General features: G+C 47.8%; 1 protein-coding gene across 1 annotated transcript in view; it reads right to left on the bottom strand.

Moving 5' to 3' along the window:
• MAN1C1 (mannosidase alpha class 1C member 1) overlaps positions 1–13,801 on the bottom strand; it is a 141,398-nt gene that overhangs the window by 73,311 nt on the left and 54,286 nt on the right. Inside the window, exon 2 of the mRNA XM_063104987.1 lies at positions 7,536–7,632. Within this exon, the coding sequence (XP_062961057.1) occupies positions 7,536–7,632 (97 nt within the window). The remainder of the gene's footprint in view (positions 1–7,535; positions 7,633–13,801) is intronic.

Here is a 13,801-nt window from a genome sequence, read left to right as displayed (position 1 = left end):
AGAAAGTGGCCAAGGAATTGCAGATGTGTCATTTAAAGCCACAGGGAGACCACCATGGGGCCGCAGCATCTGTCTAGCAACCGCAGGCTCTGCCTGTCCTTCAGCATGGGGGTTGATATTTTCATCCAATTACTCTCCTTGTGCCTTTAGGCCCGGTTGCCAGTAACGAGTGCTTCTAATCCATTTCCTCCGTGCTTTTACAGCCTCTGGCCTCCGGATGGAGCATTCGGGGCTCCCAAAACATGTGACTGCTGGGAAGGTCGCTGGCTGCCCTGAAGCCTGAGCCATTCCATCCAAGGGACTGCAACCTCACCACGTGCTAGGCTGATGACAGCTCTTTCTCAAAACAAACTCAAAGCCTGGGTCAGGAATGTGCACCACAGCCTGCCAGAATCAGTGAGCAACATAGTCTGACAGATTTTCCAGGAACTATAGATTTTTTTTTTCCCAGAAAAAAAAAACAAACCACTTCAAAATACGGAACTCATAAAGTAGATATGGTATTTTCAGCCAGACAAGTCAAAATGCTCTGTTACCCAACCAAAGGGAGGGAGAAAAAGGCACTGGGAAGGATGTGTGTATGTTCAGGGAAGAAAAAAATCTAATGTTTGGTACGACTTACTGTGTGCCACACCCCCTTCCCCCATTTCACAGGTGAGTAAACTGAGGTTCAGAGAAGTTTGTGACTTGCCCCATTCCACTCAGCTGGCAATTGCTGGGCGGGGGGGATTTGAACCAGGCATATCTCTGAAGTCAAAGCTACTACCTCCCAGAAACAAAATCAGGGTAGGCAACATGGAGATCCATGGAAAACTGGGGAAGCAAGTGGTTTTCATAAACTATCTGGTAAAGTGTGCAATTTCTAAGGCAGCCACACTGCTGAAGTAACTCTTACCCCCACAAAAAGACCCAGTAAAGGGCCGGCCCGTGGCTCACTCGGTAGAGTGCGGTGCTGATAACACCAAGGCCACAGGTTCGGATCCTATATAGGGATGGCCGGTTTGCTCACTGGCTGAGCATGGTGCTGACAACACCAAGCCAAGGGTTGAGATCCCCTTACCGGTCATCTTTTTTAAAAAAAAAAAAAAAAAAAAAAAAAGACCCAGTAAAACGTGTATGTGTGTGTGTGTGTGTGTGCGTGTGCGTGTGTGCGTGTGCACGGGTATGTAGGAGAGTTTGCAGTGAACAGTTTGCAGAAGTCACTATGAAGTCACACGCCAAAAAGCAATTGTAAAAATGACATCTCGAGGCCTGGATTTATTCCCTCTTCAACATCATATTTGCTCTGTTTACAAGGCAAAGATGATTTTTCTCTCTGCCAAGGCTGAACATTCCCAGCCTGTGATCTGAAAATCATGCTATGTTCATTTTGTCTAAACTCACCCAAGACCATAAATCATCCCTTGAAATGGGGATTCGGTTGTCAGTTCTATCGGGGATTCATGAGGCAGAGGTGGAATCCCATTTGGGGCTCTCATGGTCATCCTGGGGCCAGCTCGGAGCAGGGGGATATTGCATTTGCCCATGCAAGCACCTCCACAGAGAGTCTGAGGCTCAGATCTGCTGACTAAGCAGGACTGCTACTTTTACTGGGTCTGTTTGCTGATTCTAAGTGCACTTTGTGACAGGAGGTAAAGGCAGCTGAAGGCGCTGAGAGATACAGAGAGCACAGCAAGATCCAGTCCCTGCCCAGCCAAATCCAGGACCAAGGGCAGCAGGGAAGAACAGGGCAGGCAGAGACTGCTTTAGGCAATTCATTCATTCCACAATATTTATCAAGAGCCTACTATGTGCCAGGCACTGTTTCTTTCCTTGGATTATAATTATTCTCATTATTATTTTTTAACAAATATAATAATGATAGCAGCCTACATTTAATGAATGCATGTGGGCAGGTACGGCACCAGGTGTTTTACAAACACCAACTTATTTAATCCTTACAACTGCTGAGTGAAGTAGGTATTTTCCCCATTGTACAGATGGAGAAACTGAGGTGCACAGGGGCTAATTACTTGCCCAAGATCACATGACTAGTAAGTGGCACAGCCAGGATTAAAACTCAGGCTGGTCTGGTTCTCAAATCCATGCTCCTCTCAGTTTATCATGCTGGTGTCCAAAGACATTATCTGCAAGTGGGTGTTTTTAGGTTATTGGGCAGGGATAAAAGATCTTCTGATGGTGGAAGAAAAGTGGGAAATCTGAATCTTTTGTCTGATCCCTGAATACTCAAGTTCATGTCCAATAAATAATGATGCCTAGAGATGGGTGGCTGCAGAGCCTAGCCATGAAGCACACATCTTCCCTGGCTTTCAATGGTCGCAGTGGAGCTGAAGATGCAACACACCAGCCCTGAGACCATCCCTCTGCCCCTCCACCTCTCAGCTCTATGGCCACTGCACATGGTCACTAGGGGAGAGAACAGCATGGTAGTTTATGGCTTGGGTTTTGGAGTCCAACAGACCTGGGATTAAGTCACTGCAAGTCCTGCACCTTGCTAAGTCTCAGTTACCTCATCTGTGAAATGGGGATAAGGTAATTTATATCTTAAAAGGGATGTGAGATGGATTCAGGAGAATGCAGCTACAGTGCCTGGAGTGATGCATGTGCAGGGAGTGGGTGGGCTCTTGGCCCTGAAATCATATACCTCCTAAAAGACAATTTGCTCCTGTTAAAACTCTGAGAATTCCTAGTTCCTAGTCATGACCTGGCCATGAGGGCAGGCCTGTGTTTCAGCAATCTGGCCTTGGACAATTTGGCTAATCTCAGAGTGGGCAGTGCAAAGAGCAATGGGCTGGGACTCAGGCCACCAGCACTCAAGTCCCAGTCCTACAGTTAACATGCTGTAACTACCTCATGCAAGTCCCTTCCCCTCTCTGAGCCTCAGTTTCTCCAACTCTAAAATGAGGGGGTTGGACTCATCAATGATGATATCCCAAGACTCTGTGCCCTGTAGCAACTTCTCCCACTGCCAAGGGAGGATGAAGTTCTCACGATTGGTCTGACTTGTTGGAAAGATGAAAGTTCATTAAGGACTTTCAAGGTTGGTCCCTGGACACCAAGTGCCCGTCCGGAAACCCTCATGTTGGCAGGAGGCTGATTTATTCCAAGGCCTTAAACCCTGACCTTCCCCTGCCTCTTTCCTGTTAAAAATTCAGGTGTAAGCTGCTTAATGAAGAAGTGGGAGGTACAATGCCTACCAAAGGGCTGCCCACCCAAGATTTCTGCCACGGTCATTTGAGGGCTGGTGGAACAGGGCAGGAGGAATCAGGGCTGGGGAAGCCCTGCAGCACTCACGTGGGTTCCTGGATCCAGGGGACATGGCATGCCCCAGGCAAGATGAGAGCAGCACACACTATTCTGAGATCCTTGCCTCATCCTCATAGCAGCTGACGCTTGAGGAATGCTTGCTATGCACCACGCGTGAGGATAAACTTCACATGCATTAACTCATTTTGTTCTCAAAACAATCCTGGGAATCTTGTCTCCACTTTATAGATGGGGAAACAGAGGCTCAGAGAGGTTAAGAAACTTGCTCAAGGTCACACAGCTAGTAAGTGGCAGAGCAGCATGCAAATCCAAGCCATCTAGTCCCTGAGACCGTGCTCTTCAACTGGTTTAATGTTCCCCCAAGTGCTAGCAGCAGGTATCAAGGTGTGCCCCTCTTTACAGGTGTGGAAGCCGGCCTCAGTGCACTGAGCCACTTGTTTCACTGCCCCATGGCTGCTGCTTTATGGCTGGTTCCCTTACTTCCCCCTCCTTCACTCCCCAATGCATTCTTCAAACTGAAAACTTGCCTCTGTGACTTAATAGCTATAAGAGCACCCCTGATCAAGGGCCTCTCCGTGCCTGGTAGTATGGAGCTAGGCCCTTTGCATGTCTCCTCTCTAATTGTCACCACAGGACCAGGAGGTAGGGATACCCCCCCCCCCACACTCTGCAGCCTGAGGCCACACAGCTGCTAAGTGGCAATACAGAGGCTCCACCCAGGCCCAGCTGGATGCTATCCCATATGGCCACCTCTCAGGAGAGGGGAAAGAGGTAGATATCTCTCTTGGCCTGAGCCACAAGGCAAGGAGCAGGCTGTGTCCTCTTTGCTAGTGGCCATTGGGGTCTTAGGAGTGTTTTCTGACAAGGCCTGCTGAACTGGATGTGGATAAAAAGGAAGCCACTTTGACACAATTGCTCAGGACACAAAAACTGGCATGAGACACGCCTCACTCAGAGGTCATGTCCTCAACCTGAGAACAGATTCCGGGAGGGGCATGTGGTCAGTCAGGAGGGGGATTTGATTTGCTGAAGCACCGCCCAGGGAGACCAGGCATAGGTATCAGAGCACCCTCGCTGAGGCTCCTGTAAATCTTGGCAGAGCGAGGCACCAGCGTGAACTCACCACCCTCCCCACATACAGCCCCGTGGACCCCGCAGCCCCATGATGAGGCTGCAGAGGCCCAGGTCCATACTGACCTCTAGGATGTGGGGGCACTGCTCAGGGGCTCCCTGTACATCAACTCAGCCAGGTGGGCAGGGTGGGTACTGCCTGCCATCTGACCCTGCCTAAGGTGCCTTGTGTCTGCAGAGCTCAGCCTACAGCAAGGTCAGTGATGATGGCAGTGGCCAGAGTCCAGGAATGAGGCAACCTAGCAGTACCCCAGTCCAGAGAAAGAAGTGGTAGTGTGACCAGCTGCTTAATTCAGGCCAGCGCATCTCCTTCTAGCTTGGGGAACAGTCTAGCTTCAAAGCCCCTCATGGCCCCACCCCAACTACAACCTTCCCAGGTTTCTTGAATGCCCTCAGCCCTCCTCCTCTGGGTGTGTTTTCATAAGCCTCTGTATCTAAGACTCATTAGTGGTAACAACAATCAAAGCCAGCACTATTAACTATGGGTCAGGTGGGCCCTGGGTTGCGGGATTGGAAAAAGTCATCCTCAGAGAAAACTGACTTGCCCAAAGTCACACAATCAGGAAGTAATAACATCTGAATTTGAACCCAGCTCAGCTGGGCTCCAGAAACAGAAGCTCAAGCCAGTGAGGACTGTTCATGTCATGGCCTGTGATCACCTCTACTTGTTCCTCTCTCTGAGAGTACTAGACACACCCCAGAGAGGCCCAGGGAAGGGTTGCCAGTGAATGTCCTGGCAGAACTGGTGGAGCTTTCTCTGTGCCACTCACTCCTGTATCCTCAGCAAGCACTGGCCAAGCATCTGTTGAGTGTTAAGTAAATCTAGACCTGGCTCTCCCTGCCCAGTGCCTGGGTCCCTGTGCACCCTCCTTTCCCAGGAGCTGGCCACCCACTGGGGCTCATCCCCTGGCTGTGGAGGGAAGGCTCTGTCTCACTGCCAGGAGTACTGCAGCTCCCTGCCAAGGCTGCTCCTGGGAGACAGACAACTCAGGAGACCCAAACCCACCATGTGCTCCCTGGGGCAACTGCGAACCTCAATTGTTACAACAAAAATCATAAATCACTTCTATATATGTGCACATTCACACAGTCTTTCATTTATATCCTTGTAGCAGCACCAATATAAAGGATGAACGAACAGGGGCCCAGAGAGGTTAAGTAACTTGGACTTGGCCACACAGCTGAGGACAAAGTGAGGACTTGCATCCAGGTCTTCTGACTCCAGGTCCAGGTTCTTTCTACCATTCCAGGCAGCCCACGTTCCACCAGGCTCAGTTATTGGAACAGGACTGGAGGGTTGAGATTTAATCCCAGGTCCTAAGGAATTTTACAAAATGGGACTTGGTTTAGCCCATTCCCTCCCAGAAGTGTTTTCTGTGATGGTCTGAGCAATAGCTATGCCCATGCTGTGAAGTTTCAGAAATCAGCAGTCTCTCCCACCTCCTACCCTGACCACCAATTCCCTGAATATTTGCAAACTACTTAGAGAGAAGGAGAAGGGAAGCTTTCTTGATCACATCCCTGTTTACACTACTAGCAAAAACTCCAACAACATTGATGAGATCCCCACCAGCAATCTTTCCCCAGGGCTGATGTGGGAGTGTTGGAGAAGGTCTGTGTTCTAGGCAGGTAAATTCGCCAGCCACCTAAACTAGAATCTAGAGATTTCATATTTGAGGTTAAAGAAGCATCTCTCTTCCCCACTTTGAGTCAGGAATTCCCCTTTAGGAATCTATCCTGAGACAAAATTTTATGCACAAAGATGATAATTCCTGAGTTATTTTTAATAGCAAAAAATTGGAAACAACCTTTGTCCAACATTAGCGGGATGGTTAAATGAATTATGGCTCATCCATTTCAATTTAATGTTGAAATCATTATGAACATTCTTTATGAAAAATTTAAATGACTTAGGGAACACTTATGATGTAACATTAAGCTAAAAAAAAAAAAAGGAAAGACATAAAATTGAATATAAAGGGGAAAAAAGCATACAGAAGAAAAGAAAAGATCTGGCAGAAGTTATTTTTTTGCCTGCTTTACACTTTCTGGATATTTTACCTTTCCCCCTACATTCCTAGGATAATCAGAAGAATAAATAAGCTACTCAAATCCACACCCCCCACAAGGGGAGTGAGTTGTCTGAACAGCCAGAAAGGTTATGACGCTGACTGGTCAGGAGGAGGAAGGTAGGTCCCTGTCACCTTCTGCACAGCACAAATGCTTTTGACAGAGGCATGCATGTGGGGGCATCCCTTGTAATTTGCCTTTAAGATTTTCCTGGGAATTTCTATCTCAGACTTGGTTCTTTCGTTCCTGACTTCAGGAGCCTGCTTCTCTAAGGGGATACAGGCCATGAATTCCCCTCTCCAGTCCCACACAGCTTCTGTCTCCAGCATCTTCTCATGTGAAATGCCGGCAGCAAGGGGAGCTGATAACTTGGATGGGTGTTACTTCTGAAATCTGAGGCCATGCCAACAATAAGGCACCTTGCAGTCTCTCTCAGATGCAGAGAGAGGCTCTCAAAGCTCTAGGTTAGGAGAATCCTGTGACTGGGAGAAATCAAAGATGGCAGCAAGTGAGACTGTAGATACAATGTGACAAGTTGTGGAGAAGCGGCAGCAGCATGCCACCACCCCTACCATGTGGCTGTCCTATCCGTCTTCCAAGTAGTGCATGGGGGACCCCCACCCCCATGGCTCTGTAGGCAGCACGGGTACCCAGCCTCATCAGATAAGTATTCGGTTTCTCTATGAAAACCCCCAAGACCATTTTACAGCCACTCTGAAGTGGATTTAAACTCAGTCCTCTGTGTCTTTCAGGTCTCCAAACCTCCATGGAAACAGATCTCCATCCCTCTCCATCCATACTCACATTTCCAAGTCCTTCCACTCTAAAAAAAAAAAAAAGATAACTACACACAAAGAAGTCTGTAAGGTCAGAGAGAAGCATGGAGTCTCTCCCAGATCTAGGCAGGCTCAAAAGCACCAACAGCCCAGAAGCAACACACACTTGGAAGCCCCCAAGTCTGGCGAAATAGGAATGCACTAAGGAGGTGAAAAGCCAAAAATGAAATTCCATTCGGCCACCAGGGGGCAGTGGTTTCCCCAGCGTCAAAGTGGTTTAAATCAACTCACCAAACATGTTACCCTCATAGCCGTCTTTTGTCAGTGGACGGAGCTCGTTTTTCCCCATTGCATAACGCTTGTAGCTCTGCCAGGCAAACTGCATCATCTGCAAGAAAAAGTGGAATACAGAGAACCTCAATGTGATGAGACACCCGGCTTTGCCCTTTGCAAAAGGATTTTAAACCACACTGAAAAAATAATCTTCCAAAATTTCCAAATTGAAGAGGGCAACTTTCTCTCACCATAATTTTATTTGTCCAGTTACAGCCACCTGAAAGAGCATTCTCCTCAGACAACTCCACGTGTCCAGGGTCTACCCACAGATTCCTTAGAGAAGACACAAAAAGCACTAACTAAATTCTAGTCATCCTTTAGTGCTAAGGTGAAAAGCCACCTCTTCCATGAAGCCTTCCCTGTTTTGCTCTGGCCTAAGGTAAATCCTCTGAAGGGAAGAAAGCTAACTCTCACTGAGTGAGTGAGTGCCTGTTATAATCTAATAGAACAACCCCCTGAGCTAGGTATTGTTAACTCCATTTTATAAACAAGGACACAGGTCAAAGACATGAAGTAACTTGCCCAAGCTTACCCAGTGAGTCGCAGAGAGTGCTGGGTATTGAACCCATGCCCTCTACCCCCAAAACCTTGCTTCTATCCTTTAAACTCACTGCACGAGTCTCTTTGAACTATTTTGTCCTACCCTGGATGTCCCAGGCCCTAGCACCCCAGCTGGTCACTGTTATTTGTTTTTACCCTGGCTCTGGACCATAAGTTCAAGGCCAGAAACTACACTTGCCTTGCTTCGGTTTCCCCCACAGCACCCAGCACAGGGCTTGGCACGCACAGGCATTGATGAGTATGGTGGACTTTGTCATCCTGTGTGCATGAGTTCTTACTATGTCAAGGCAAGGAGCATCACGCCAGCAGCTTGCTCCTGAAGCTACACTTAGACCCAGAGGCTGAGGGGGATGTGAGGTGACAGCCCCCCCCTCCACTCCCTTGGACCCCAAGGTCTCCCTCATTTGCCTTTACGACCCTTTTGCCTTTGCACGGCAGGCTGCAGAAGGGGCACAGCACAGCAGAGCTCTGGGGTGACCAGTGAAGGCACAGCTGAGGGACAGGTGAGTGGGGAAGCAGCCCCGGGCAGCAGGAAGAACTGCTTCCAGACCAGAGAGGCCTGGGTTCTAATCCCACGTCTGCAGCTTCCTCTGTGACTTTGGCATGAAACTAGTGTCTCTGAGTCTCAGTAGCCTTGTCTGAGGCCTGCTTTAACAAGGCATCATAAGGCCTGCTGTGCCACACTCCTGGAAGGTTTGAAAGAATGTAGTGGAAGTGCCACTTCTGACAACAAGTGATTGACAGACACTAGTTCTCCTCCCCCCTTGGCCTTCAAAACACCTGGCTGGTTCTCCAAGCCTCATCCATTCACCCCTCCTTCCACCCAGTCTATTAGTTCTTAAATGTTAACTTGCATCAGAGTCACTGAGCAACTTGCTAAACCCCTCGGTGTTGGGCCCCCCTCCTTGAGTTTTTGATTCAGTAGGTCTGGGAGTAGGGGCCAAGAATTTGCCTTTCTAACAAGTTCCACATGCTGCTGCTGGTCCATGGGCTACATATGTGAACCACTGATCTATTATATTTATTTCTATTGCTCACCCAATTCCAGACACTGTCCTGCATCTGTTTGCTTTCTCCTGCCATCTCCTGGTCTGTGTTTCCTTCCTCAGCACCCCTCTTTCTAGAACATTCCACCTGCATTCTCCATGCTTGGCACTCCCAGTGCCCAGACTTAGAAAGCACAACAGGACAATGACCACCACTGCGCTCGCTGCTGTGGCCCAAAAGCACAGACCAGGAGGGCACACCTGGTCAGTTTATGGCCCAGACTCTGTGTGAATGGTTGAATAATCTAGTACCACCTCCTCATTTCACAGATGGTCAAACTGAGGCTCAGAGATGAAAAGTGGTCAGGGCAGCACAGCCAGACAGGCTGGAATCTAGCTCTCTCATCTCCCAGGGCAGCAGACCCCACCTGCATGCTTGCCTGACATGTGGCTTCCCTGCAACACACATGCAAATGTCATGACAACATGTGCCAAGCGCTTGGCATGGGTTTGAGTCCCAGTTCCATTCCTCTGTTACTTTCTATTTATCTTGAATTGGCAATAATGAAAAATAATTGCCAGGTGATGGAGTTTGGATGTGTCGTCCCCTCCAAAACTCATGTGGAAATTTGATCTCCAATGTGGCAGTGTTGGAAACTGATTGAGTCATGGGGGTGGATCCCTCATGAATGGATTAATGCTCTCCCTGGGGGCGGGGGGATTAATGAGTGAGTTCTCGCTCTATTAGTTCCCACAAGAGCTTGTTGTTTATAGGACCCTGGCACCTCCTCTCTCTCCCTCTCTCCTTCTCTCTCCCTCTCTCCCTCTCTCTCCCTCTCTCTCTCCCTCTCTCTCCCTCTCTCTCCCTCTCTCTCTCTCTCTCTCTCTCTCGCTTCCTCTCTCACCATGTGATCTGCTTGTACCCGCTGGCTGCCTGCCACTTTCCGCCATGAGTAGAAGCAGCCTGCGGCCTGTGCCAGATGCAGCTGTCCCAGAATCATAAGCCAAATAAACCTCTTTGCCTTATAAATTACCCAGTCTCAGGTATTTCTGTTATAGCAACACAAAACGGACTAAAACACCAGGTCTGAGCACTTGAGGGAGACTGGCCTCTTCCCTTGGTCTCTCTTATCTGGGGGCTCCCTCTATGAAGTCAGTGTAAGGGGAGGGAGTGCAGGTGACTAGATGGGAGAGCAGCAGCAGGCTGTTAAAACATAAATGACAGCAGAAAAGAAGGAGCAGAGGTCTGGAGGGGGACTGCACCCTATCCTGAAGACTCCCCCTGCTTAGAGAGGAATGGGTGTTCAGGAGTAATTACAAGTATCACAAGTATCTACATGGTCTCAAAGGAGCTGTCACTGCAGGGATGTTTGGAACGTGGTCCGTTCTCACAGTCATCCACATCACCGAGGCGAAGGATGGATTCAGAATGCAATCAGAGCTGCCTTTACATGCAGACCCTCAGACACACACGTGCCTCCCAGCTCAGGTCACAGGTGGCTCAGCTGAGGTGCTGAATGAGCAGAGGATGGGGAAAGCCCCAGCCAGGTGGTCCTATCTCTCTTCTCTCTGTCATCTGTCACCTAAGCAAGCCAGGTGTCCAGGTGTCACCAGGTGTCCTGTCCTGTGTACAGGCCGCAGTTTGGGCTGCAGCCATGCTGGGAACACTTCTGGCCCCTACCCTTTTCCTCCCTGCCAACTGCACATCTTCCTTCAGGTCCTAGTCAAGCCCAAGTCAGGCGCCTAAATCAGACCCCCACCCCACATTCCTGATGCACAGTCCCTGCACTAAAACGTCTATACCTGAAGCTATTTGATCAGTATCCCCTCATTCACTGCTGCACGCTCCACAATTCATCCAGGGACTGGAACATAGAAGGTGCTCATTAAATATTTGCTGAATGAATGTAAGAACAAACAAAAAAATGGGCTCTGGAGCTTAACACATGGCTGGGAGACTTGCCATGGACCACACACATCACAGGTAAGATACATAACAGGCAAATGGGCCAGAGAGGAAGGGCTGCTGAGCAACAGAGGTACTCAGAAGGGGACATGCATGTGTCTTGAGGGAGGCTGCATAGGTACACAAGTGTTCTGATGGACAGGTAGGACTGCGAGGGGCACAAGAAGAGGAGGATCCACAGAAAGGCTAATATCTTCACTCTGGAACTTGATAATGCTGTGGGTGATAACTGGACCTAGCTTTAGAGATGCACAGACCCTGACTTCATGTTTAGGCAGTGTAAGACCTTAAAGGTCATCTAGGCCAGCTCCTGCCCCATAGGGGTTCCTTAATAGAGTATCAAGTAGTCTCTCTTTAACATCCCCAGTGACAGGATGCTCCCTACCCTACCAGGCAGCCCATTCAACTGTGGAGTTTCACAAAGTTCTTTCTTAATCAGCCCAAATCTGTTTTCTTCTTTGGGCCATAGGGAAGAGAGCTCACCCCACCTCCATACTTCAGGCCTTCAGCCTTGGGCAGCCAACTCTCAAGCTGCTGGGGACTGCCTGCCGGCCAGATGAACAGCCAGCTCCTTCAACACTTCCCTTCACAACAGAGCTCTAAGTCCCTGCACACATCCACGGTGTCCTCTGAAAACAGCAGACCTGCACAACACAACATTCTTCCAGGGGTGCTCCAAGACTTTGCCACCCATTTGTGTGGTCAGCTATTCTTTTGGTAATAAACAGAAACCAAAGTGCAAACTCACCCTGGTTATATCTGGACCAGAACCTGTAGGTGTGGACTTGCCATTTGTCCCTAATAACTTCTATCTTGTTGAACTCTGCCTACCATACCATGCTGTCAGGATCTTTCTGGAACCGGATCTTATCGTGCATCATGTGTGAGTCTGCCTGCTTTGGGTAATCTGCAAACTTGATGGGATTGCCATCTGTGTCTCCTGAGTTGTGGACATAAAAATTGCCAGGCTGAGGACAGAGTCAGGGAAACAGCAGCAGTGGCCCCTGTCCCGGACACGGCACTGCTCTCGTGAGTGCCACCCATCAGCAAATGAAGAATCTGCCAAGCCATCAGTACAACCCCCATTTCCCCATTTTTGTACATGAAGATATTGTGAAACATGGGCTGAAATATAAAAGCACTCTGCCCTAGGATAGCTAGTACAGAAAATAGAAAAAAAAAATTTTTTTTAAGGAAAATAAGGGGTTATATTGGCATGATTGTTCTTAGAGAACCCATTTTGCCTCCTACAAATCATTTTTTGTTCTAAATGCTTGCAAATCACTAACTTAAAAACCTATTAGTCCCACTAAGATGGCTATACTCAAAAAAATGGACAATAAAAAGTGTTGGCCAGGATGCGCAGAAATTGGAACCTTCATAAATGGCTGGTGGGAATGAAAATGGTACAGCCACTTTGGAAAAAAGTTTGGCAAAATAAGTTAAATATGGAGTTACCATATGACTTAGTAATTCCAATCCTGGGTATCTACTTGTGCAGAAGAGTAAACACAGCAGGTGTGAGACTTCTATCCTTAGGAAGACCTGCTTATAAGGTTGGCCCTTGGCTGGCATCTGGGAACTTGGATTTCCCAAGCACTGCCACCATTCTCTACTTGATGAGGGTGGTTTACTGAACCTAGAACACTTGTACAACAACGTTGTTTATGCTGAACACCTGCTTTCCTTTGGGAGTCTGGAAGTTTGGTACGTGCTAAGCAGAGAGTACCTATGTGACCAGCCCCCCCAATAAAAACCCTGGACACTGAGTCTCTAAAGAGCTCCCTGGTAGACAACACCTCAAACACTGTCACAATTCAATGCTGGAGGAATTAAGTGCATCCTTTGTGACTTCACTGGAGGAGGACTCTTAGGAAGCTTGTACCTGGTTTCCTCTGGACTTCTCCCCATGTACTTTTCCCTTTGTTAATTTTGCTTTGTATCCTTTCACTGTAATAAATCACCACCATTAGCAAGACTATGCACTGAGTACTGTGAGTCCTCCTAACGAATCAGTGAACTTAGGGGTGGTCTTGGGAACCCCGACAAATACCCAAGAAAAATAAAAACATATGTCTACACAAACACTTGTAACACAAATGTTCACAGCAGCACTATATGTAATAGCCAAAAAATGGAAACAACCAACACGTCCATTGACTGACGAATGGATAGACAAAATGTGGTATATCCATACAATGGATTTATTCAGCCATAAAAAGGAATGATGTACTCATACATGCTACAAAATGGATGAAACCTGAAACACTACCTAGTGCATGACTCTGTTTATATGAAATGTCCAGAATAAGAAAATCCACAGACAGAAAGTAGATTAGTGGTTGCCAGGGGCCGAGGGAAGGAAGAAATGGGTATGGAGTGTTTTTAGGGTGATAAAAATGTTCTAAAAATGATTGTGAAGATGACTGTATAACTCTGTGAATATACTAAAAACCACTGAATTCTATACTTCTCGAAGGTGAATTTTATGGTATGTGAATTATATCTCAAAAAATTATTAATTTATATATTTAAAAAAAAACTATTAGTGGGAACAACTAGATATCATATGCCATTTGATATGACACAATGAAAAGGACACAACAGATTAAAAAGCAATGACAGCCGAGCTGTGGCCACTAGAGCTCAGGGTAAGAGGAGAGACCTATGGAGTGCATGAAGGCAGGAAAAGCCACGAAGAGAGAAAG

This window comes from Cynocephalus volans, chromosome 8 (assembly GCF_027409185.1).
Source record: "Cynocephalus volans isolate mCynVol1 chromosome 8, mCynVol1.pri, whole genome shotgun sequence".
NCBI lineage: Eukaryota > Metazoa > Chordata > Mammalia > Dermoptera > Cynocephalidae > Cynocephalus > Cynocephalus volans.
This window is presented reverse-complemented; position numbering and strand designations above follow the sequence as displayed.